Source organism: Zingiber officinale, chromosome 2A (assembly GCF_018446385.1).
Source record: "Zingiber officinale cultivar Zhangliang chromosome 2A, Zo_v1.1, whole genome shotgun sequence".
In the NCBI taxonomy this organism is placed as follows: domain Eukaryota; kingdom Viridiplantae; phylum Streptophyta; class Magnoliopsida; order Zingiberales; family Zingiberaceae; genus Zingiber; species Zingiber officinale.
Window position 1 is genome coordinate 9,648,834 of NC_055988.1, and position 27,104 is coordinate 9,675,937.

At 40.3% G+C, this 27,104-nt stretch overlaps 3 protein-coding genes and 2 pseudogenes across 9 annotated transcripts in view; 1 reads left to right on the forward strand and 4 right to left on the reverse strand.

The window, feature by feature from the left end:
- The window catches only part of LOC122040660 (transmembrane 9 superfamily member 12-like), a 60,546-nt gene extending 40,694 nt beyond the window's left edge, over positions 1–19,852 (reverse strand). For 2 of the 7 annotated variants that reach the window (XR_006128689.1, XR_006128688.1), the window contains exons 1-2: positions 19,792–19,843; positions 19,462–19,667 (exon numbers count right to left, since the gene is read on the reverse strand). The gene's annotated coding sequence lies outside the window, so the exon portion shown is untranslated. Of the gene's footprint in view, positions 1–19,461; positions 19,668–19,781 lie in introns of all 7 variants that reach the window. The other 5 variants (XR_006128679.1, XR_006128682.1, XR_006128680.1 and 2 more) reach the window with 5 other exon arrangements.
- Positions 19,853–20,536: 684 nt separating this feature from the next.
- LOC122043531 lies at positions 20,537–21,417 on the reverse strand. The gene is made up of 2 exons (XM_042604162.1): positions 21,355–21,417; positions 20,537–21,241 (listed from the first exon to the last, which is right to left on the reverse strand). The coding sequence occupies exons 1-2, from the start codon at positions 21,415–21,417 to the stop codon at positions 20,537–20,539; spliced, it is 768 nt and encodes a 255-aa protein (XP_042460096.1).
- A 1,526-nt stretch (positions 21,418–22,943) lies between these two features.
- Positions 22,944–24,275, forward strand: LOC122043532. Its single transcript, XM_042604163.1, has 2 exons — positions 22,944–23,556; positions 23,776–24,275. Exons 1-2 carry the CDS (start codon positions 22,944–22,946, stop codon positions 24,273–24,275), a joined length of 1,113 nt encoding a protein of 370 aa, XP_042460097.1.
- Positions 24,276–26,192: 1,917 nt separating this feature from the next.
- Positions 26,193–26,370, reverse strand: LOC122044515 (annotated as a pseudogene).
- Positions 26,371–26,376: 6 nt separating this feature from the next.
- LOC122044531 lies at positions 26,377–26,507 on the reverse strand (annotated as a pseudogene).
- Between the last annotated feature and the right edge of the window lie 597 nt (positions 26,508–27,104).

Here is a 27,104-nt window from a genome sequence, read left to right on the forward strand (position 1 = left end):
GCAAATGAACACGCTTAAAATGCTACTGTGGTAAGCTCCTAACATGGCATTCCTTATGAATTAATATCTCATTATTGTTCTTTTTCAACTTTATGCTTCTGGGATGCATTTAAGCCAACTGGCTATGGACATGGAGTGGGCTAAAAGATCTTAAAAGAGCGAGTGGAGGAGTTAGAATTTGCCGCATCTGCTCAAAGCACTAAAACAGCCAACTTGCGAGAACAAGTGAAAACTCAGACCGAGCTTCTTTCAAATGTGAGGTAAACTCTGAAAGAATCTCAATTACTAGCGGATTCTCACTACACAGACAAGAAAAGGTTGGAGGTGGTGTTGCATACTAGTAAATCGAAACTCTAAGCGGAGGGGTCTATGAGGATTAGAGCCGTTTCAGACCTGGCTCAGAATACTACCCTGCTAGATGAGCTGAGATCTCCTCAGGCTTCCAAAACCCTTGAACAAACAATTGAATTATCCTCCGAAGACTCAGTGATACTGGAACAACAAAGAAAATTAGACACACAAGCAACTCTGCAGGGAACAGTACCAGCTGAATTAAATTCGTGCAGGGAAGTACAAGCTGAATTAAATTCGACCAAGGTTGAGCTGGAAACATACAAGGCTGGGGAGGATGAACATTTTGAGATTAAACGAAAAGCTTATCTTGAGTCTCCTGACAAATTTGGTAAGAAATTCACTCAGCATATTTCGAGGACGCTCTCCCATGCAGCCAAAGGAGTTGTCCAGCAACTAGGCAGGGAGGATATCTATCAAATCATTCGCGATAAGCAATAGATCATCATCGACTTCTCAAAGAGCTCCCCAAGGATCTCTTGAGTAGGTTTGACTAAGTTTTTTTTCATATTATATAATCATTGAAGGGAATAAATTTTGAATGCCAAAACATGTATAGTATAAAATATTATTAAATGGCAGCTATTTCTCCGTGTATCTTTAGAACCACCAGTATCTCTTGTAAAATAGGTTCTATATGTATTTTTCTAAAAATATTTATTAGTTTGCCTGATAAACCAGGTGAAATAATAATACTGAGCAGAATAATCAGGTCGAGCAAAAGAAGCATCTTATAAGGGATCTCCGGGCTGCATAATTTGCTCGACGGGATGCTAACACCGAGCAGAATGATCAGGTCAGGGGATTACCACCCCTTCATATTTTTATGATATGGCCTTAGAGCAAGCTCGTCATAATCGACTATCAGACTCAATAATCAATCGGGCGAGATGATGCCGAGTGAAATAACCAGGCTGGCTAATAAAATAAACCCCATATACTTATAGAACCCGTGGAGAAATTTAAGAGTCCAGAATGTAAAGACACGAGAGCATGCTCGCTTATAACCATGCCGGTGGCTCAAGAGTCCGGGTGCTAGAGCATGCTCTCTTATAACCCGGTCGGTAGCTCGGGAGTTTGGAATATAGGCGCAAGAGCATGCTCGCTTATAACCTGGCCGATGGCTCGAAAGTCTAGAATATAGGCGCGAGAGCATGCTCGCTTATAACCCGACTAGTGACTCAGGAATCTGGGACTAACTCGATTGGAGACTCAGGGTCTTATAATTTATAGGCACAACAACATACTCGCTTATAACCTGACCGGTGGCTCAGAAGTCTGGGACTAACCCGATTGGAGACTCGGGGGGTTTAGAATTTATAGGAACGAGAGCATGCACGCTTATAATATGATTGATAGCTCAGGAGTTTGGGACTGACCCGATTGAAGACTCAGGGGCTTAGAATTTGTAGGCGTAAGCGCATGCTCACTTACAACCCAGTCGGTGGCTCGAGAGTATGGGAATGACCCGATCGAAGGCTTCTGGGCTTAGAATTTGTAGGTACAAGAACATGCTCACTTATAACCCGACCCGTGGCTCAAAAGTTTGGGACTGACCTGATTGAAGACTTGGGGGCTTAGAAGTTATAGGCACGAGAGTACGTTTGCTTATAACCCGGCTGGTGACTTAGGAGTCTAGAACTAACCCAATCGGAGACTCGAGGGACTTAGAATTTGTAGGCACAAGAACATGCTTGCTTATAACCCGGCCGGTGACTCGAGAGTTTGGAACTTGAGGGAATTCTCAGATAAATTTACCTACATTCTCATTAAGTGTAAAAATATTACAAAATACATGAGTAAATAGACGTATTTTTCAAGCCCGGTAAGGCTATAGATGATTTGTGCACCGAGGTCACTCCAACCTTTTGCCTTTTGCATCTTCGAGCTAGTAAGAACCTGATGCGAGCATTTCCACCACTGTCCCCCCCCCACACTGTGGCTCCAGCTTGTTAATATTCCCGATCGGCTTGACCCTCTTCTAAACTAGATCACCAACATAAAAAAATTAGGGGATAACTCTTTTATTATAATTTCACATCATCCTCTGATGGTACGCCATTAGTCGAGCTACCACCTTATCTCTGATTTCTTCTATTAGATCAAGATCCATAAGGCACTGGCCGATATTATTCTCATTATACAACCGTGTTCAATCGAACTCCATGTCGATCTTGACTGGGACTACTGTTTTACCACCATAAACCAGGTGAAAAAGGGTTATACGTGTCGCTTCTCAGGCCCAGAATACACTGGGTAGCTCATCGCCTCTAATGTGTTTTAATTTAATTTTAAGTCCTCTGATAACTTCCCCATTTGTCATTTCTGTCTGACCGTTACTCTGGGGGTAAGCCACAGAAGTTAAGGCCTCTGTGATACCATAAGTTGAATACCACTCTTGGATTTTTCTGCCCTGAAATTATCTTCCATTATCTGAAATCAATTTGTATAGAATTTCGAACCTGCAAATAATATACTGCCATAGAAACTTAATAATCATCTACTCAGTTATCTTGACCAGTGGCTCGCCTCCACCCATTTCGAGAAATAGTCCACTGCTGCTGGTAAGAATTGTTCAAGCCAAGTGCTAAGGGAAAAGGTCTCACTATATTCATATCCCACTGATCAAATGGCCAGGAGACAATAGAAGATTTCAGCAACTCCATGTGGTGATGTGGAATGTTTTAGTGTTTCTTATAGGATAGACAAGTTCTTACCAACTGAGTTGCATCAGCCTACATGTTAGGCCAAAAGTACCCGGTGAGCAATATCTTCCGAGCGAGAGACCGGCTGTCCGCATGACTTCCACAGGAACCTTGATGCATTTCCTACAAAATCTATTGTACGTCGTCCAATTTGATACACTTGAGAAGAGGACATGAGAAAACTCGTTCATAGAGATGATCTCCCATCATAGTGAATCGACCGAACCTTTTCTTGATCATATGTGCCTGCTCTCTAAGGATGGCAATGGAGCGGAGCGGAGCGGGAGCGGGTTAACGTTTGCCATTCTCATCCTCGCCCCGTCTTCATTTTTTCGGGTTCGACGATTCCCCGAACCCGAACCCATGGGGATCATCAAATCCTCATTCCCGCCTCATCCCCAAATTTAATTTAAAATACTATTATTAATAATGATAATATTAATATTTTCAAAACTTTTAACATTAATATTAACACTATTATTAATACTTTTTAAAAATCTTATTATTATTTACTAATATTAATGAAAATTATATTCGAGACGGGTTCGGGGATGGGGATAGTATTCTCATACCCGCCCCGAATCCGCCCCATCCCCAAAAAAAATCAGGGATCCGCCCCATTCCCCAAAAAATCGGGGATCCCCGTTTTGAATTTTCCTCGCGGAGCCTCAAACCCACGGGGAAAATTGTCATCCCTACGGCTCTCCCTCGGCTAGTAAAATGTCTTGCTGCAGAAATAAGATGATTGGTGTTCTCCTGTCACTCCCATTTATTAGGTTATTCTGTGTTATGTGATACTTTGTCCTGTAATGTCGTATTAAGCTGTCTAATGGTTGGTGACGTATGCTGGTTTATGTTACGTAATATGAGGGTATGTTTGCTGAAGGTTTATGAGAATCATGATGCATTTATATTATTACGCTCATCATGTTTGCTAATAGATGAATGTGATAGAGGGTAAGAGCCCATTTAGCAAAAGCCCACTGAGACAAAAGGCCACCGTATAGTCCAAAGTCCATTCAGGGCAAGAGGTCATTGAGGCAAAAGTCCAATTAGTTAGGGCAAAACCCATTTAGGCAAAGGGTCATTTAGCCCAAATGTCAAAGCCTCTTTAGTCCAATGGGCTATTAGCCCAAATGCCAAAGCCTCATTGACATTTTAGCCCAATGGTCTATCGTCTCTTCTTATATCGTCTTGTCATTTCCTTTGGTGTCCTCTCTTAATTTGTGCTGGCTGATGCATGCAATAACAAAAGCACAAAGCATAAAGCAAAAGCATAAAAAAAATGCAAAAGCATAAAGCAAATCTCACACAGTCAGTCTCATCTCGTCTCATTTCTTCTCCGTCTATATTAAAATCCCCCCCTAGCTGAGCACCATCACCACCCTCTACGCCTCCTCTCTTCGACTTCTTCTTCATCACGCTTATCCCACCACCCAACCGGTGCTAGCTATCAATATCACCACCATCAACCGAGATAGATATTGGAAACTTCGGACATCTGATTTCCTGTACTTTTCCATCCACACCCACCCCAACTCTCCTCCTTCGTTCACCACCCAGAGAGGTAGGTCGGTGTCACTGATTGAGACTGTGGGGAGAGTGGTCAACGTGCAGCACACCGACGAGACTCTGACCATCCATATCTACGATGACAGCGACAGCATTCCCTGCATCCTTTTCCTCCAACCACATGCCGAACACGGTGATGACCCCGTTGTGTCGCCAGACATTACTCGCAGGCAGGCCGCATCAGTTGACTCGGAGAAGCTTGTCAAAGTCCGAGGGAAGATCGCACTGAGTCCGGATGGGGCACTACAGCTTATCGGTTGTTGTGTTACCGTCAAACATGGTCCGAACGTCGAAGTCCTGCACATCCAGAAGTGCATCGAACTAGCATCGCACATATATAATCAACCCTAAACGAAGCATGTGTTATGGCTATGTTATGCTATGTCCTGCGTTTGTCCGACGCTAGTATCGTATGGTATGGTACGATACAATACATTATGCTTTTACTTTTGCTTTATGCTTTTACTTTTGCTATGGACGTGACAACCGAATGCCTCATTTGACATGTCAACGAACCATGTAATGATGCGAGACTCTAACCTGTTGTGCTACGCTAAACCCTTCTCCTCCATACAGCCAGCCCACCTTTTCTTCTCCTATTTATTATCATCCTTCCATGACATTTTCCTTCTCCAACAACAAATTTCTACAGCCGCCCTCATCTCATCTCATCTCGCCAAGATGAACATGTTTGCAGCCATACACGTCATGCTTCTAGCAAGAGATTTCCTCTCCCTCACAGTCCACAACCCCCCCAATTCTCCTCCTTCCTTTTTCAGGCGAGGTATGCAAGTTTGGCGTGTGCAGACGGTTGCTGTCGTGGTCAGCAAGTAGCGCACTGACGACTATCTTCGGTTCGTCGTCGACGATAGGACTTGATGCATTCCTTGCATCCTCTACCTCATTGATCGGAATTTAGTCTCGAGACAGAAGTGCATCGAGAGATTACGCTGAGGGAGGCCGCGACGAGCTGGGCAAGTTGGTGCGAGTCCGAGGCTTGATCATGCTGGGAGCGAGAGTGGGACTGCAACTGACGGTGAGGGACGTGTTGGTCGAACACAATCCCAATATGGATTACATCCACTTGGTGAGGACTTGTTATGATCGTGAAACACGTCCCTAAACGCCGATTGTCGCTCTTCCATCGTATGTTATGCTAGCTTCTAAGATCCCGAGTAATATACTGTAGTAGGTTATTCTGTATTATGTGATATTTTATCTTGTAATGTCGTCTTAAGTTGTCTAATGGTGTTCTATGCTAGTCTATGTTACGTAATGTGATAGTATGTTTGCTGAAGGTTTATGAGAATCATGATGCATTTATATTATTAAGCTCATCGTGTTTGTTAATAGATGAATGTGATTTGGGGTGTAAGAGCTCATTTAGCAAAAGCCCAATGAGCTAAAAGGTCGTATAGGCCAAAGGCCATTAAGGGCAAGAGGCCTTTGTGGCAAAAGCCCATTTAATTAGGCCAAAACCTATTTAGATAGGCGAAAACCCATTTAGGCAAAAGGTCATTTAGCCTAAAAGTCAAAGCCTCTTCAGCTCAATGGCCTATTAACCCAAAATTCAAAGCCTCTTCAGCCCAATGGCCTATTAGCCTAAAAGGCAAAGTCACTTTAGCCCAATGGCCTTTTAGCCCAATGGTCTTTTAGCTCAAAAGCCCTAAGACAAAAAAAAGGAAGGACGGGGTTTGGGGTTTGGGTTTGAGGTTTAGTGTTTAGGGTTAATCCATGTGGTTGTGTGAACTCGTTGGGTTTCGGTTAACCCTTGTGGTTGGATTTAGGGTTTAGGGTTAACCGAAACCCAACGGGTTCACACAACCACATGGGTTAACCCTAAACTCTAAACCCCAAATCCCAAACCCCAAACCCAAACTCCAAACCTCGTCCTTCTTTTTTTTTGTCTTAGGGCTTTTGAGCTAAAAGGCCATTGGGCTAAAAGGCCATTGAGCTAAAGAGACTTTGTATTTTAGGCTAATAGGTCATTGGGCATAAAAGGCTTTGACTTTTAGGTTAATAGACCATTGGACTGAAGAGGCTTTGGCTTTTGGGCTAAATGACCTTTTGCCTAAATGGGTTTTCGCCTAACTAAATAGGTTTTGGCTTAACTAAATGGGCTTTTGCCTCAAAGGCCTCTTGCCCTTAATGGCCTTTAGCCTAACGACCTTTTAGCTCATTGGGCTTTTGCTAAATGATCTCTAACACCCCAAATCACATTCATCTATTAGCAAACATGATGAGCTTAATAATATAAATACATCATGATTCTCAAAAACCTTCAGCAAACATATCATCATATTACGTAACATAGACCAGCATAGAACACCATTAAACAGCTTAAGACGATATTACAGGACCAAACATCGCATAACACAGAATAACCTACCACAATACAATACTCGGGATCCTATAAGCTAGCATAACATAAGATGGAAGAGCGACAACCGGCGTTTAGGGACGTGCTGCACGATCATAACAACTCCTCGCCAAGCGGATGCAATCCAGCCAGTGCAGCGTCTCCATATTGGGATTGCGTTCAACCAACACGTCCCTCACCGTCAGTTGCAGTCCCACCCCCGCCCCCAGCATGATCAAGCCTCGTACTCGCACCAACTTGCCCAGCTCCACTGTCGCGGCCTCCCTCAGCGTAATCTCTCGATGCACTTCTGTCTCGAGACTAAATTCCGAACGGTCCATGAGGTAGAGGATGCAAGGAATGCATCAAGTCCCATCGTCGACGACGAACCAGAGATAGTCGTCAGTACGTTACTTGCTGACCACGACAGCAACCGTCTCTACACGCCAAACTTGCATACCTCACCTGAAAAAGAAAGGAGGAGAATTGGGGGGGTTGTGGACTATAAGGGAGAGAAAATCTCTTGCCAGAAGCTTGACGTGTATGGCTGCAAACATGATCAACTTGGCGAGATGAGATGAGATGAGGGCGGCTGTAGAAATTTGTTGCTGGAGAAGGAAAATGTCATGGAAAGATGGTAATAAATAGGAGAAGAAAAGGTGGGCTGGATGTATGGAGGAGAAGGGTTTAGCGCAGCACAACAGGTCAGAGTCTCGCATCATTACATGGTTCGTTGACATGTCAAATGAGGCATTCGGTTGTCACGTCCACAGCAAGACTTCGACGTTCGGACCATGTTCGACGGTAACAGAACAACCGATAAGCTGTAGTGCCCTATCCGGACTCAGTGCGATCTTCCCTCGAACTCGGACAAGCTTCCCCGAGTCAACTGATGCGGCCTGCCTGCGAGCAATGTCTGGCGACACAATGAGGTCATCATCGTGTTCGGCATGTGGTTGGAGGAAAAAGATGCAGGGAATGTTGTCGCTGCCATCGTAGATACGGATGGTCAGAGTCTTGTTGGTGCGCTGCACATTGACACCAGCCTACCTCTCTAGGTGGTGAACGACGGAGGAGAATTGGGGTGAGTGTGGATGGAAAGGGACAGGAAATCAGATGCCCGAAGTTTCCAATATCTATCTCGGTTGATGGTGGTGATGTTGATAGCTAGCACCGATGGGGTGGTGGGATAAGCGTGATGAAGAAGAAGTCGAAGAGAGAGGAGGCGTAGAGGGTGGTGATGGTGCTCAGCAAGGGGGAATCTTAATATAGACGGAGAAGAAATGAGACGAGACGAGACTGACTATGACATTTGCTTTATGCTTTTGCTTTATGCTTTATGCTTTTGTTGTTGCATGCACCAGCCAGCACAACTCAAGAGAGGACACCAAAGGAAATGACAAGACTATATGAGAAGAGACGATAGGCCATTGGGCTAAAATGTCATTGGGCTAAAGAGACTTTGGCATTTGGGTTAATAGCCCATTGGACTAAAAAGGCTTTGGCATTTGGGCTAATAGCCCATTGAGCTAAAGAGGCTTAGGCATTTGGGCTAAATGACCCTTTGCCTAAATGGGTTTTGCCCTAACTAATTGGACTTTTGCCTCAATGGCCTCTCGCCCTGAATGGACTTTGGACTATACAGCGGCCTTTTGTCTAAGTGGGTTTTGCTAAATGGGCTCTTACCCCCTATCGCATTCATCTATTAGCAAACATGATGAGCGTAATAATATAAATGCATCATAATTCTCATAAACTTTCAGCAAACATACCCTCATATTACGTAACATAAACCAGCATACACCACCATTAGACAGCTTAATACGACATTACAGGACAAAGCATCGCATAACACAGAATAACCTAATAAATAGGAGTGACAGGAGAACACCAATTTTACCAACCGAAGGAGCAATAGGGATGTCAATTTCCCCGCGGGTTTCGAACCCGCGGGGAAAATTCGAAACGGGGATGGGGATCCCCGATTTTTTCGCGGATGGGGTGGGTTCAGGGTAGGTATGGGAATACTATCCCCATCCCTGAACCCGTTCCGAATATTATTATCATTAATATTAATAAATAATAATAAAATTTTAAAAAGTATTAATAATAGTGTTAATATTAATGTTAAAATTTTTGAAATATTAATATTATTATTAATATTAATAATATTATCATTAATAATAATGATATAATACAACAACAACAACCAAGCATTTTCCTACTAGGTGGAGTCGGCTGTATGAATCCTTTTACGCCATTGAGCTCTATCTCCAATTATATTATCATCTATATTTAAATAAATTTTATCTTGTTTTATTGTTGCTAACCAAATCTTTTTTTATCTTCCTCTTCCTCGTTTAATATGCATGTTTATCATAGTTTCACATCGCTAGCTGGGCGTTATTGGTTCGTCTGAAATACGTGTCGTACCGTCTTAGCGTCTCTCGAATTTTCCTCGATAAATGCAACTCGACTTTCTCTCCAATGCCTCATTTAACTTTTGTCGATCTTCGTGTACGCATCCACCTTAACATCCTCATCTCTGCTGACTCTCAGTGCGTCCGCTCGCTCTCTCAGTCGTGCTGACGTTACACTCCATATAACATGGCGGTCTAGCTGCGATATTATAGAACTTACCTTTAAGTTTATGAGAGACTTCTGATCACATAAAACACTCGACGCTCCCTCCATTTCACAATCGTGCTTGTGATACATGTAAGACATCTCTCGATCCCTCCGTCGTTTGCGAAAATGAACCAAATATTAAATCTCTCGATTAGGAACCATCGCCCCATCTATGTTTCATTACTTCTAATATTGTTAAACTTAAAATCGTATATTACATCTTTAATCTACTAAGTTTAAAATCTCTTAGTGTTTCCTCAAGATTAATTTAGTATTTATTCTTGCCATTTCATCTACAAAATAATATAAATACGAAAGAACGTACACAGTCATTGTCTTGAATGCTTGTGATAGGTTCATCCATAATTAGTGTAAAAATATAGGGAGTTAGAGCTGATCCTTGATTTATCTATCTTTATTGGAAATGCTTGATCACTCTCATGAAGTCTTTACTCTGGTTGTTACATCCTCATACATATCCTTAATTAGATCAATATATGTTACGCTAGCACCTCTCTTTTCTAGAATTCTCCATATAATTACTCTTGGGACTCTATCATAAATTTTTTCTAAGTCAATGAATATCATGTGTAGATCTTGTTTTTGCTCCCGATATTTTTCAATTAATTGTCTAAGAAGATGTATAACTTCTATTGTCGACCTTCCAGGCATGAACCCAAATTGATTTTCTGTCACTGTGGTCTCCTTCCTTAATCTTTTTTCTATTATTTTTTTCTAAAGTCTCATAGTATGACTCATCAGTTTAATACCCCTATAGTTTGCACAATTTTGTACGTCTCCCTTGTTCTTATATAAGAGACTAGAGTGTTTATCCTCCATTGATTAGGTATTTTTTTTGTTTTCAATATTATGTTAAATAATTTTGTAAGTTATTCAATACCTTGTTTCCCTATACACTTCCATACCTCTATCGAAATATCATCTGGTCCAACGATTTTTCCATTGTGCATCTCATTTAAAGTTCTTTTACTTCTGAAGTTTGAATTCTACGATAAAAATTAAAAATTGTATGCTCATTTGACCTACTTAAATTACCTAAGTTAAGTTGGTCACCTAAATCTTCATTAAAAAGTTGATGAAAATACCTCTTCCACCGTTTTTTTATTTCTCCATCTTTTACTAATACCCTATTACATTCATCTTTAATATATTTTATTTGGCTAAGATCTCTTGTTTTTCTTTCTCTCACTTTAGCTATTCTATAAATGTCTCTTTCTCCTTCTTTTGTATCCAATTTTTGATATAATCGTTAAAAAGTTTCATTTTTTACTTCACTCACTACTTTCTTAGCTTCTTTCTTGGCTATTGTATATTTTTTTAAATTTTCCTCGTTCTTACAAATATACAATTTTCTTATAGATTAATTTTTCCTTCACCTTCTCTTGTACTTTCTCATTCTATCACCAAGATTCTTTACTTGGTGGTGCATGCCTTGGCTATTATTTTCAACTTTGATACCGTCTTATTGCATGACGTATTAAAATCACCATATATTTCACCTAATGCGTACTTTTACTTTTTTCTTAAATATTTTTTGCTTCCTATCCTTTAACTTCCACCACTTAATTCTAGGAGTCGTGTATATTTTTCTTCTATGATCCTATGCTTAAGGCGTATACCTATGTTAGGTAGTTATATTTTCTTCAAGGATGATCTTGCAATCTTTACAAATCTTTCTATCCCTCATAATCATAAGAAAATCAATTTGTGATTTATTATTCTCACTTTTGAAAGTGACCAAGTGTTTTTTTTTCTTTTCTTAAAAACCGTATTAGTTAGTATATGGTCATATGCTATCGCAAAATCCAATATAGTTTTATCTTCATTTCTTGTTCCAAACCCATAACCCGCATGCACCCGCTCGTATTCCTCATTTTTCACTCCGATATGCCTATTTAAATCATTTTCTTTTAAAATCATTTCATTTGATCGAATATTTTATAATATTTCATTTAGGTTGTCTCAAAATTTCGATTTGATATCTTTATCTAATCCTACTTGAGATGCTTATATGCTAATTACATTTATAGTTTCTTTACTACTACTATAATTATATCCCCCATTCTAACTACTCATTATATTGATGTGATAAAAAATATGTATAGTAATGATTTTACTAGTATCGTGATCCAAGTAAGCCTTTTCTTAATGGTTGAGAATATTCATTTTGTCAATGTGACAACTCAATTTTCACATCGCTCATGAACTAATGGAAATGTTCCATCAAAATTCTTGAATAAACTTAACCATTGACTTTAGTATTCACACAATATTAAAGCATCACATATATGTATAGTAACATTGCAAGAATAATTTATCATAAAGGAAATTTGTAAACCTTCTTTGAGGCGTTACGATCGGACCTATATAGCGAACTTTGCGTATTTAACACTACACTGAGTTACGAAGATGTAGCGGTCGTGCAGGAGACATTCGATCGGACCCTCTGAGCGTTCCTTTCGGGGAACAACCTAGCATTAGCACAATAGTTTAATGGATCCATTCATTGAATATTTGTCATAGTTTTGACGCTGGCTGACAATCTAATGCAACCCTCCTCCTTTATCCGGGCGTGGGACCGACCATGACCAATCATCATGGACGGAGTTAATAATGATATAATAATAATAATATATATTAAATTTGGGGATAGGGCGGGGATGGGGATTTGATCCCCGTGGGTTCGGGTTCGGGGAATCCCTGAACCCGAAAAAATAAGGACGGGGCGAGGATGGGAATGGGAATGATCAGCTGATCATTCAATGCAGGCTACTAGTAATGTTTGTTCTACATGTTTATCCAAGATCCATAGCATTATCCAATTTGGCCAAGTCATCTACTGTTTGATTTTCTGCCCAAGGAATCTTTTATATAATCACTTCTTGGAATCTGGCTCAGAGCTTCTCAAATGTCTCTGCATAGAGCTTGAGCTGCTCATTATTGATCTCAAAATTTCGAGACAATTGTTGAATGGCTAGCCAAGAATCTGAATAAATTAAAATCCGAGAAGCTCCCACATGTCTGGCGACTTTCAGGTGAGCTATCAATGCTTCATATTCTGCTTCATTGTTAGTAGCCTGATAATTCAACCAAACAGATAATTGTATTATGTCCTTCCAGGGTGATGGTATGCATACTTTCGCTCAGATTTGGACAGGAGCAACCTTAAGTCTATACGATCCAGCTTGTGGCTTTTCGAAGTATATCAGCTACGCCTCCCCGGACCTGATGATCATCCTTATCCTCCTCCTAACAGATTCGTGACCTTTTTCAAAGACTAGCTTCTTGGCAATCTTCGATTTCCTATTCCTTCCTTTTTCTCCTCCCCGAGTCGATATTTTGATATTCCTTTGTCTCAATTCTCCCCCAATGTCTTCCACACTATGTGTGGAATGATGATTCTTTGTTGCTTGTATGAGATCCCTTTGACTCCTCAACTCTTTCGTCATTTCTATTCTCTTAAGCGTTCGAAACCGGGCGTCTTAATGTTACAATCCTAGATCGAGTATAGATTTTTTGAGGGCATGCCTTCTTCGAATAAAGGCTGAAAGTCTCATTTATTCTATATCCAATTGCTCGAATCCGTGACCTAGCATGTTGAATGGCGTCTCAATCTTCCCTCTCCCTTCGAGTTGAAAAATCATCAGCACCAACACGCTTGTCTGACTGCCTCTGAAAAACTGGAAGGAATGCAATTGTGGCTCCCTTCTTTGCTGTGGGAGAGCGTGTTGTATACTTTTAGGTTAAGCCCCATCCAGACACCTTTGAGCACCCCTTTTGGTAAGATTACTTGACTCTTCTTGTATATCTCCGCTAACTAATGTATGCCTGCATAAGTCGTCATGTTTCAAGCATTCGCTCTTGACTCTTCCGCGATGTCCAGCGCCATCCAACGGAAGCGAGGCAGAGAGATCCTGGCAGGCCAGGAGGTTCCTCAGGCCAGCGCCTCAGCAGAGGCTTCTTCTCAACAGTCTGGGGACCCTGAGGCCCCTGGAGCTGAATCCCTCCCCATCAAGGCAACTGCTGACGAGAGGGCTCTCTTTCCAGCTCCCGAGCAACGCTTACGCCTTCAGCACAAAAGGCAACGCGTTACCCCATCAGTCCAATCTTGACCTCAAAGGCTGCCAGTGTCCTAAGTGTCCTCCAAAGTCAAAACTCCTGCCCGGGTGAACACTCCCCTTACAACAGAGGTTGCGGCCTCTTCTCCTGTTCAAGTCTCCGCCCCAAAGCAGACCATTTCCCAAGCAGAAGGCTAGCCCGAGGCTTCTATGCCTTCCACTCCACCGTCCTTGGGCCAGCTGCCCACTTCGACGCCTGCCTCTTCTTCTCGTCCTAAGGAGCGCCTCAAGGGCCGGTATGCCTTCACTTCCTCCTTTCAATTGTCATCCCTACAAATGTTGGGCTTCATTCCTTCCGCCAGCATATCTTCCAACTGTGATCAGGTGCAACTCTATGGGGCTCTAGCCGACTCGTGGAAAAGCACTATCGACCAAGTTTTGGAAAGCCCCTAACTGGACTTGACCGACCTGTTCTCTCAACGACTAGTGTCGGTGAGTTTTATCTGTTTCTTTTTCGTATCCTAGAAATACTGCTAATCCTCTCCCTGCTCTTGACAGACATGTGCCATGGGGTTGAGCCTCTCCCAGTACGTAGCCAGTCTGCATCGAGAGAACGAGTCATTAAGGTCTCGTATTCAGGAGATGGTATCTTCTACGACCGCCAGCCGCATTTTTAACTTGACAACCACTGAGAGTCTGATCCAATCCTATCTGCAGACGGTGGAGGAGCAGACCCGAACTACCAAAAGCATGGCTCATGTAGAGCTAGAGAAAGTACAGTCCCTGCAAACCTCTCTGAGGACTAGTGAGTCCAAACTTAAGTCTAAGGGCTTGAGGTGTGTCTACAGGAGAGGGAAGCAGAGATGATCACCCTCTCTTCGCAGCTGCGGGAGCTCCAAGAGGCAAGCACCTCTCTGGAGACAGACCTGGCGGCTAAAATGGCAGATCTGTCTACCGTGATGATCGGGAGGCTGCCCTTCAGAAGCAGTGGGAAGCGACTCGAGCTATTCTCAAATCTGTGCGAGATGAACTTTCAGTGGCTAAGGCGAAAACCGCAGCCACACGCCAAGAGTTAACTGAGGCACGGGCTAAAGCACACAAAGCTAGGGAAGAGCTGAAGGATTATCAAGAGGGTGAGAGCTCTCCTATCTAACCTCCAAAGAGTTTTGAGTCGAAAATAGGTAACCTCATCGACCAAATGCTTTGTTATAGTGGCGCAGGGGCCTTGCTATAGAGGTGGAGTCTCAACTTTCTGATCCCTCTTCGGCCATTTCCCAACTAAAGGCAAACGTGGAGACTCTGAGAAAGGTAAACGCATCCCAAGCACAGACCCTAGGCGATGGATATCCTCTCACGACCAGATGTAGCCGCCGTCCTTTAGCTGGTTGAGCATCCCACCGATGGCAATATTGAAGAGACGAAGCGCCCGATCAGTAAGTCGATCATTGAAGTCATCCGAGCAGAGGAAGTCCCGCTTCATGAGCTCGAACCGGCTGGACTCAGCATCCTGATAAACCTCGAGAGCCACTCGGGATGCTTCTAGGTCCGCCATCAATTTGGCCAGCTCCTCATTGCAAGTTAGGTCTCCGCAGAGGAGCACTCGGCCGACCGACCCTCCCACTCGACATTCAAGGAAGCCTCCACTTCCTTCATATTCTACGCCAACACTCGAAACTCCTTGTTCTTGATTTCAAATCCTCGATGGCTCGGAGCTTCCTAGTGTTGGCCGAGTGGACTTTCGCTTCGAAGGAAGCAGCCTGCTTATTGAGCCTCGCCAGTTGCGTCGCCTGCTCGGCACTCTTCCCCTTTTCTACCTCCAGCAGATCAGAGCACCTTTATAAGTCAATCTTTAATTGAGTCATTTCGACGCTCATCTTCTCCACCTGTGCTTGTAAAATAACCGACTGGCTGCTCAGAGCATTCAGCTGTTAGACTTCGTGCTCTAAATAGGCGAGCCTGTGACACATGGCTAGGCTCTCAACTCAGAACTGCAGCAACAAGAAATTTGTGAGTGCCAAACGGATAAAAAGTAAATACAAAAGCAGCGTACTTATCCCAGTGGACATCTAGGTGTGGCTGTTGGCGAGCTCCCCCGAAAAGATGACCGCCGCACAGGCTTGGGAATTGGCCCATATTTGTGCCAGCGGCCCTTGGATCTTTATTTAGTGCTCAAGGGTGAGGGGTGCTAGTTCGTCCACACTGCAATACTCATCAGTTGGTAGATGAATAATCCCATTTATTTGCCTCTGGCTGCTCGAGCCAGAAGGGTTTGAAGTCGCCCTGCCTGAAGACTGGGATGTTAGAATCGATCAGATGCGTGACACTTGGGCCGCCGACAAAGATGGTGGTTTAAAAGCGACCGGCGATGCGCAGATTGTCCCTTGAGACAGCACGGACTATGAGGGTGTCCGATAAGAGGACATAGAGGCCGGAAGTTCTGCGGCTCCCTGCTCAAGAGGAGGAATAGAGGCCTCACCCCGCTCAGAGGAGTGTCGAGAGGCAGCCGGTGTTGGGGTCTGGAATGCCGAAGTTGTAGAGCAGGAGGACGCTACCACGCCGTGTCTCTTGCGTTGTCGCAGAGGTTCACCGGAAGTAGCCAACTCCGAAGCGACCGCGATCGGAACCATCGATGGTCGTTTGGGCAGAAGGTCCGCTGTTGCGACCGCTGTGTTGCTTGCCGCTGTCTCACTTCTCCCAACTCTGCTCCCCAGCGCTCGCGTTCCATCTTCTTCGCCAAGCGAATCCTCATGAGAGCCGACCGACTGCAGTCCGCGACGCTCCAGCTCGGTCACGACAATAGCATTGATTTCTGTGTCCACAAGATTAGTTAGATTCAAAAGTCATAACCAAGCAGGAGCATACATAGGCTGGACGGAAGCTTCGTATGGATCAAGCTCAAGCTGAACACGTAGAGGACCCCCTCATGCAGCAATTTGCGAATATGGTACTTTTACCTGACTAGTTGTGAGGCAGCATGGAGGTAGTCCGAACGGCTCTTATATTTTTTGAGCTCTGGTGGATTCATCACTTCCAATTGTTAGCCGGTCGGAAAATCGGGATGATCGAGGAATTTGACAAAAAAGTAGTATTCCCTCCGATGCTTATTGGAGGACAGCATTTTATCGAAGAAGACTAAGCTCACTCGGGCTTGGAAGAGGAAAGCTCCCGACTCGAACAACTTAGGGTAATAAAAATAATGGAAGAGTCGAGGAGTCAAAGAAATGTCGTGCAGGCGGAAAAGGACGACGACTCCGCACAACAGTCCAAAGGAGTTAGGCACTAATTTGTTAAGAGGAATACGGAAATATTTATGAGCCGCGAAAAAGAAAGGGTGGGCAGGGAATCGCAGACCGACGATAAACTAGTCCTTAAAGAAACACACAAAACCCGGTGGAGATGAGTGCAGCCGATCGTACGCGGAAGGAATGACAATTTCATGGTCGGAGGGAAGCTCATAGATGGATTTTAAGATTTCAATATCGTCCCCATCGAACCTAGACTAGGTAGAAGTATACCAGATCCCAGGGACAAGGATAGGAGGTTGCGAGGGGCTGGCCATTGAAAACAAAGGCGGGGAAGAACAACGAACAGATTAAATAGAAAAAATGAAGGGGCTTACAAGAAAAATCGTCGGAGGAGAAGAAGCAGTGAGGCGTCGCAGAGAGAGCTAGAAGACCTTCGTGAGGGAAGAAGATGACGACGACGCACGAGGGGTTTATAAAGCTCACTGTCGATCGTCTTGAGCCATTCGATCCAAGGTTGCGAAAAACTAGGAGTAGATCTAGCCATTGAATTCGAAAAGGCGCTTGTTGTATCGTCAACGGATATCCACTTGTCCTGTCAAACGTGCGGCGACAAAAAGGAAGACACATGACGCTCAATCACCCGGAGTCATTAATGAGGCTTAATTTAAAGGTATGGTATGGTCGCATGCTTGATCATAATGATCGAAGATTTGCACGATCTTCGAAAAATTTGGATGATGTCAAGGCGTTCAGCTGAGGAGGCATCAGGAAAGGAGAAAATTCGCCAAGTGTTGTCACTCATCGTCCCGGTCGGGCACAGATAGTGGACTTGCACATTGTCGAATGGCTAGGGCATCATCTTCTGGGAGAGGCATGATCCGAGCAACAACTGAGGGGAAGGCTTGTGATACAGCGATAGAGGGAGGTCTACCTGGCACGGAGTTAATTGTCAAAGTGGAGGTCAAAATTAAGGCAGTCAATGCTCAGGTGTCAAAAGGCCGAACAGAGGACAATTACAAAGATCGATCAAGCAATCAAGCCCAACCGACGAGAGACATAACCGAGCAGACCACCCGTCCAGCTTGGGATGATACATAATATAGCTGACGCTCGGTACGAAGCAGCAGGACGTCAAAGGAAGCCAGGTAGCTTGTCCGGACGGAGAAGGAGCTCGTGTTACTAAACAGTCACCGCACGGAAGAGCAACTAAAATCACCAGAACGAAGGGCTCCCCAAGCAGCGGGTCTCGTCCGTGGATGGAACCGTCCATGGATGGAACGGAGACCTAGCCGAGCGACGTACGGTTATGCCGCTCGGCCAAGCAACGGAACCACTGTAGTATCTCTCGACATCCTTTTGGGAGATAATATCGCTGACATGAGACATGATCGACAGACGAATCGTACGACAAAAGCTTCTATTGTCTCGTCAAGGGTATGCATGCCCATGCTTGTCATAGGACATATTGGAGAGCGTACTCATACCTCAAGAAGCGAGCGTGTTGCCCACCAGGGCTCTATATAAAGGGTAATTCATCACCGAGCGTGTTTACGCATAGTTCTATAGTTGCTCCACTTTTCTCCACATTCCGGTGACTAACTTGAGCGTCGGAGGGCCAACGCCAAGAAGCCCTTCCCTAACGCCGAGGACCCCTTCCCTAGCTCGGCACTGATATTACTCGTTTTGCAGAGCGGAGCGAAGTTCATAGCCTGTCAGTAAAATTGTCGCATCCCTAGCTTTCCAGTTCCCCACTTTGGGACATAATCATTGCCCTATGCACTCGTATTAACATGCTTACCAGTGCCAAAAGCCTACTTCTGAACAACTATGTCATTTAGTATGTATTCGACAACCAGAAACAAACAACTAGACTGCATTGCTAGTAAAATTCTTATGCCATGTTAAACTATATGTGTCCATACACAAAATAAGTAGTAACAAACAATCAGCTTGACATATTGGTATGGCAACATGAGCAATACCCTACTATAATAAATTACAACCACATACAACAAGAAGAACAACTTTCATAATATAAAGCATAAGAGTAATCATAATATTAAAAATGAAACTATGTCCAAATATCAATAATGGTGACTAATTCAAAACAAATATGATGACAAACAACACAATAAGAGTATAACTGAAAAAAAAATATATTGAAAGGGAAAAAAATAACAAGATTTTCAATGTTCCCCGCATCCTGATAACAACCGTCTCCTGTACAATTGCATATGCCTAAATATCAGTACTTGTAGATGATTGTGCAGAAATTATGGCCATGTTAGTTGATCAAAAGAAAGATCTCGTCCAATCACTCAGTCAAAGGAAGAATAAAAACACACTATTTCATCAAAAAATCACACTCACCATTGTTCAAGAAACCGAATGTAAACAAGGAATCCAAATAAGTACTAACGCACAAGAAAGTTGAAAGCTTGGGCGGATAGAACCAAATACAAGTAATGCTAAAGCATATAAATGAGGTAAAAAGAAATAAAATCTCAAACTCCTTTTCTCACCTTGGGTCATTTTATTCTCTTTCCACCTAGGTTGATAAACGCACCAGGGCGATGACATTGGCTAAGTCAAAGCACGCAAGGAAGAGGCCTTCTGCAGCAACTTCTTCTAGCAATCGGGGACGCCCTTGAGCTGCTTCCGCGGAAAGGTCTCCGTGAGGAAGCCCACGTTGATCTGGATTGTCTTCGAGTCCTCGTCGGCCTTGATTCTGGAGATGAGGAACCAGACGAAGAGCCAAAGGTGAATGTCGAGATAGTTAAAGATGATGGATGGTGTGAATCGATTTGTGAAAACTTAGAGATAGTTACTGAGAATGACATACTCTATCCCACCTCCTGAATGAGGCGGCGGTGGCTTCGCTAGGCGTCGAGGAGAAAGCTGCCCTAGTCCTTTGGGAAAAAAAAACCGGTGCAGCTTATAACATATTACTTCATTAGGGCATCTCCAATTCATCACCAAAACACCAAATTTGGTGTCAATTTGACACCAAATTGCTCCAACCCATACACCAAAACCCATCCCAAATATGGTCATGTGAATAGTGCAACACTATATTTGGTGTTGCACTATTCACATCACCATATTTGGTGATGGAGAGATTTTTTATTTTTATTTTTATTATATTATTATAAAATCAAATATAATTAATTAATAATTATTATTTTCTTTTTCTTTATTTATAGTATAATTAAATGTAATTATTATTTATTATAAATTTAAATTAAGTGCATTTAATAGAATATTTAAATTTTATTATGTATATTTGTAAATATTTAATTTATTAAAATTATTATTTTAATTTTATTTAATATATTTTAATTATAATTACATTTATAAATTATCACTAATTTCATAAACATAATACAATAAAATATTAAAATTTTTGATATGCATAAATATACAATACATTACCCATTACATTGACATACAAAATAAAGATAGTAATGACATTAAATTAAAATATTACTAATACAAACTTAAACACATAATTAACTAAGCTTAACAAACAAGTACATGGTACAAACGATACTATTAAAGCACACATAAACTTAAAATTACTTTAATAATATTATAATACTAATATTCAGGAAGATCACTTCCCATTCCGCTAAAATAATTATGAAATTGCCCAAAAATATTCGTAGGATTCTGAGATTCTTGATCTTCACCTTGATATTGATTAAGTTGTGATCCTTCTCCCTGTATTTGAGATGTTTGAGATCCTTCTCCTTGATGTGCAGCTGAATGAGATCCTTGTACTTGCATTCTCTTTTGCATAATTCTAATTTGCTCATTGCGAATATATTCACGCATCATCGGGTTAGAGATCGAGTTCAAATCTTTAAATAAAATTTTGGTTTCTTCCTTGTAAAGCATAGTATCTGCCATTTTTGTAGTAGCAGCAGTACTTGCATTCATTGCCTCAACAAGTTGAGCATTAATATTAATTACCTTTGCAATCTGTTCATCATTCTTTTTCTTCATTTTTGCTTTTTTCACCCCTGGAGGTCGTTTAATAGAACTACCACCGCTATCTGAATCAGTGATATTAAGATCAAAAGTAGACACACAAGGAGATGAAGGTGTATGAAATGCTTCCTCAGAGAATTGTTGTTCAGATGAACCAGCATTAACATTTTGTTGTCGCGATTTCATGGATGCAGTATTCATAGTGTCAGTGCCAAATTTTTCAATATCTTTGAGAATATTCCAGACATGATCAAATTTGAAACCCTTTGTGTATTTTGGGTCTTCTGCAAATAACATTTTGGCACGAGTTAACTGCAAGAAAATAATTGAACATCAGTTATGAAGATAATAATATGTATTAATAAATTTAGACTTAGATTTTAAAATTTAGATAGTCTAAAATAAATATGAGCATAGTAACTTACAATATCTTGTTCCGATGCTCCACTAGGATTCAGATGTTCGATTTGTCGAATGCAACCTTTCATTTTGGATACTGAACTTAGCATAAGAAGCATTCTTTTTTGCAAAGATCTTGGCGGTCGACTATGATGCGCAAAATTTGGATCTGCATGAAACTCTTTCTCAACTCTTGCCCAGAATTGATCCTTCGATTGGTTGATCCCAATGATTGGATTTTGTGAAATATGAAGGTAAACATAACATAAGTGTTTATCTTCTTCAAATGAGTATGAAGCTTGTCGGGGGGTTGCACTCATTTTAGTAGAAGAGAAACTCTCACAAAAATTGTTGACATACAATGTGTTATACCAATATCTGGTAAGCCATTATATAATGAAAAAATGTGAATATAAAATTATGCAAATTTTGATTCAGTGTCATGTCACGTCATCTGCCAAACTTGTCCCGATGTTGTCATTGTTGTGTCACGTCATTTGTGCATATTTGTCTAAATGTGTTCATTGTTAGGTCACGTCATCTGGGCACACAAAAATGTGTGTTCAATGCCCGGTCACGTCGTCTGCCAAACTTGTCCCGATGTTGTCATTGTTGTGTCATGTCATCTGTGCATATTTGTCCAAATGTGTTCATTGTTAGGTCACGTCATCTAGGCACACAAAAATATGTGTTCAATGCCCGGTCACGTCGCCTGCCAAACTTGTCCCGATCTTGTCATTGTTGTGTCACGTCATCTGTGCATATTTGTCCAATGTGTTCATTGTTAGGTCATGTCATCTGGGCACACAAAAATGTGTGTTCAATGCCCGGTCACGTCGCCTGCTAAACTTGTCCCGATGTTGTCATTGTTGTGTCATGTCATCTGTGCATATTTGTCCAAATGTGTCATTGTTAGGTCATGTCATCTGGGCACACAAAAATATGTGTTCAATTCCCGGTCACGTCGCCTGCCAAACTTGTCCCAATCTTGTCATTGTTGTGTCACGTCATCTGTGTATATTTGTCCAATGTGTTCATTGTTAGGTCACGTCATCTGGGCACACAAAAATGTGTGTTCAATGCCCGGCCACGTCGCCTGCTAAACTTGTCCCGATGTTGTCATTGTTGTGTCATGTCATCTGTGCATATTTGTCCAAATGTGTTTATTGTTAGGTCATGTCATCTGGGCACACAAAAATATGTGTTCAATGCCCGGTCACGTCGCCTGCCAAACTTGTCCTAATGTTGTCATTGTTGTGTCACATCATCTGTGATATTTGTCCAAATGTGTTCATTGTTAGGTCACGTCATCTGGGCACAAAAAAATGTGTGTTTAATGACCGGTCACATCGCCTGCCAAAATTGTCCCGATGTCATTGTTGTGTCACGTCATCTGTGCATATTTGTCCAAATGTGTTCATTATTAGGTCACATCATCTGGGCACACAAAAATGTGTTTTCAATGCCCGGTCATGTCGCCTGCTAAACTTGTCTCGATGTTGTCATTGTTATGTCATGTCATATGTGCATATTTGTCCAAATGTGTTTATAACATACATTATAAATACATACCCTATAAGCAACATGTACCTCATCCATTCAATTATCTCAGAAAATGGATAACAATATTGAAGGTTCATCAAATTTAGAGTCTTCAAGCTCTGATGATGATAACTATGCAGAAAGTTTTAGTGCAAGGCAACAACTGATCGCTCAGGTGATTTCTACCAATAATCAAATTGTCTTAAATTATCTCAATGAAGGAAGCAACAAAAGCAGGCATCGAGGCTCAATTCCTGGTCATAAGATGATCAATCGTAATCGTGAAGCTGCTGATCGTAATCTATTCAATGATTATTTCGCCGAAAATGCATTGTATAATGATGCAATGTTTCGAAGAAGATTCAGAATGGGACGGAATTTATTTATGCGTATCTGTGATGCTGTTACTAATCATGACAACTATTTTATACAGAGAAGAGATGGGCTTGGAAGACTTGGTTTGTCAAGTTTGCAAAAAATAACAGCTGCATTTCGGATATTAGCATATGGTGTACCAGCAGATGCTACTGATGAGTACATTAAAATAGGGGAATCAACTGCTATTGAAAGTGTGAAACGATTTTGTCGTGCCGTTGTTGAAGTTTTTGGAGGGCAGTACCTACGATCTCCAAATGCTCACGATGTTGCTAGGCTACTTCATATTGGTGAGCTACGAGGTTTTCCAGGTATGTTAGGTAGCCTAGATTGCATGCATTGGAGATGGCAAAATTGTCCAACAGCTTGGGCAGGACAATATTCTGGTCGTAGTGGAAAGCCAACAATTATTCTAGAAGCTGTAGCCGATTATGATCTGTGGATTTGGCATGCGTATTTTGGGTTGCCAGGATCGAACAATGATATTAATGTACTTGAGTCTTCTCATCTTTTTGCTAATCTTGCTGCAGGTATTACAATTCCTGCTCATTATGTCATTCAAGGAAAAGAGTACAATATGGGTTACTATTTAGCTGATGGTATATATCCAAAATGGTCAACACTTGTTCAAACGATTCATGCTCCACAAGGTCGAAAGAATAAATTATTTGCAATGAAGCAAGAAGCGTGTAGAAAGGATGTTGAGCGAGCATTTGGCGTGCTCCAATCACGCTTTGCAATTGTTGCAGGACCTTCACGTTTTTGGCAGAAAAATATTTTACATGATATACTGACATCATGTATTATTATGCATAATATGATAATTGAAGATGAACGTGATTTAAATGCACCAATCGTGGAACACTTTGAGGTGCCGACTCCAGATGTTGAGCCCGCAAGAGATGATGGTACTCGATTTGAAGAGTTTCTAGCTCGATACAGACAAATCAAAGACAAAGAAGCTCATATTGCCCTTCGAAATGCATTAATTGAGCATTTATGGGAACAATATAGTAATTCTGAAAGTTAAAGTCTTGTAATATTGTATTTTCAATTAAGTATCCTTGTTTGTTTTAAATGATGTGAATAGTAAAATATTTTATCCTAATTGTGTGTGATTTTATAATATTTTTAAAATATATTTATGCTTGAGTAATTATATAATAAAATTAAAAATAAAAATTAAATATATATATATTAATTAGTTGGATACTAAATTTTAAAAAAATTAAAATATCAAATATTAAGAAGTATTAATTTTAAATATAATAATTATCATATAAAAAAATTAATAAGAATTATAGAATATTCTAAAGAATATTCCTTTTTGGTGTGATATGGTGATGATGGGTTGGAGTTGAAATAGTGTTTGGTGTTGAAATAACACTATTTTGGTGTGAAAATTGCATCAAATTTGGTGATGTGCATTGGAGATGATCTTAGTTGCAGGTGAACGTTCGACCGTGGCAGGTGAACGTTGGCCTGTCATTCACACTGATGTGATAAGTGATAGGAGCTCATTTATCGAGAAGTTGTAATCCAGCTGTAGTCAAATTTTTAATTTAATTTTTAAATTTAAAATGAATTATTTTTTAGATAATATTTTAAAACGAATGTTTTTATTTGATATTACGACTAATATGTCAAGATAATTAATATAATGATTGTGGATATAGATTAACACAATCAAAATATAAAATAACTCCTCCGGAATGATTTATTCATTCCCAAAAAAAAAAAAGTAGGTGACGGAATAGAAAAACAACTAAAGTGACTATTTCAAAAAAAAATAATTTTAGAAAATCTTCAATACTACTTGAATTCGTAAATGGAGAAGCTAAATAATACAACATAAAATGCACCACAACAATAATTTTTTTTAGAATCTACTTGTCCTACATTCATTCGAAGGGGAACAATTTTATCTTTTATAAAAAAAAAATAAAATAAAATTTGAAGATGATTCATAAATTTTGTTTCATTTGCCCATTAGATAAATTCAAAAATGATACATGGATCATAAGAGATGTACAGAAGCATGAGTGATTCAAATGGAAATGGTGTAGGACTTTATTTATGTGTAGAAATTGAATTATCCTTTTCTCGAAACTAAGTGTAATTTTTCTTTTTTTCTAAGAGCATAAGTATATTAATTTTAGTGATTTATTTATACGATGTTGGCTTTGAGATAAATTAACGGGACGCTGGAGATGAGCGTATTTATCTTTTACCACCATAAATACATTAATTTTACAATCATTTAATCTATATAAAAATATGATATAATTTTTTCTTCACATCCTTTATTTAAATTTTTATCAAATTAAACTTTTTACATCATCAAACAGATAGGCTAAGATTAAATAAATAAAAAATTAATTAATTTGTGTGATATCACATTTTAAATTCATCATAAATTTGGTTACATGAAAAATTTATTTTACTCCCAAATTTATCTTTAATTTTAAATTCTCTAAGAATTTTAAAATGATCAAAATATCCTCAAAAATTTAAACTCGTTTTTTTGTCAAAAGGTTGGTCGTGACCAAGGGAGGAATTTTTTTATTTATTTAATAAAAAATATTTTAAAAAAAATCATGACTCTTTGAAAATATAAAAAAATATAATACTTATTTTAAAAAATTCTAAATTTTAAAGAAGTATACCATTCAACGTTCACTTGCAAGGCATGCATGATGGCCTTTATAAAGGAAGCATGGCTTTAATATAATGTATCAATAGCTCTAAATTTTATAAAATAAATATTTACTATCAAATATTTAAGATGGATTGATACTCTATAATTTAAAATTATTAATTTTAGACAGATTATTAAAGGATATATATTCTTAATTATATAATTAGTCATTGTACACACGTATTATTTATATAATATAATATATAAATATACATAAATTAATATCTTAGATCTATAAATTGGATTTGATAAAAGTATGCTAAGATTATACAGTAGTACAACCTAAAACTAACGAGAACTACGAACCTTAGCAATAAGCTACTATAACAGGTTCATCAGTAAAAATTAATTTAATTTTTTATATTAGATATTAAACTGATAAGAACAAACACTGCACTTGATCTTAGCCAAAAAGCCCATAAATCGGATTTGGTAAGGGTACGTCAGGCCCATAGGGCGACACTTAAGAATCCCAACAGCTAGCTACTGTAATGGACTCTCTCTCATATATAAAAATTAATTTAATATCATACTTATTCTTAGCCAAAAAGCCTAGAAAAATATGTTTTCTAATATCGTCAACCCAAGATATTCATAGAAGTTTCTTCGCTCGTAGTGTTACTAATCTTAAGATGTGGAACTAAAGAAAATCATAGCAGTGCATATTCACTAATAGATTAATGAGAAAAATTCACAATAATACATCTCAGCTAGTCTCGAACTTTAGACCCCTAATTGGTTAATGAGAAAATTTTTAATAATTCGCTAAGTCTCAAACTTTAAATCCATGATTGATTAATGACAAAAATGTAGAACCCTTGGCAGTCGGCTAGAGGAGGGTGAATAGCATGCACAATAATAAGTGAACCTTTCTCGAACTTTAAAGCTTTATTAAACTAACACTTGCATAAAAAGTAATACAAACTAATTAAAGAAAGAAAAGTCACAAAAAGAGTTACTTAGTTTACAATTAACGGATTGCTAATCCAAGAAAATCAAAGCACACTAAAACCTCCTCTAGGCGGAGAAGTCTCTTACAGCAGTCAAATCTCACAACTACAAAGCTAAACTGAATTAGAATCGATTATAAGTGTTGTATTTAGCTTCTGGGATCAGGGCTATATTTGTAGCCCTGATCGGAGTGTCTGCAAGGATTCTAAG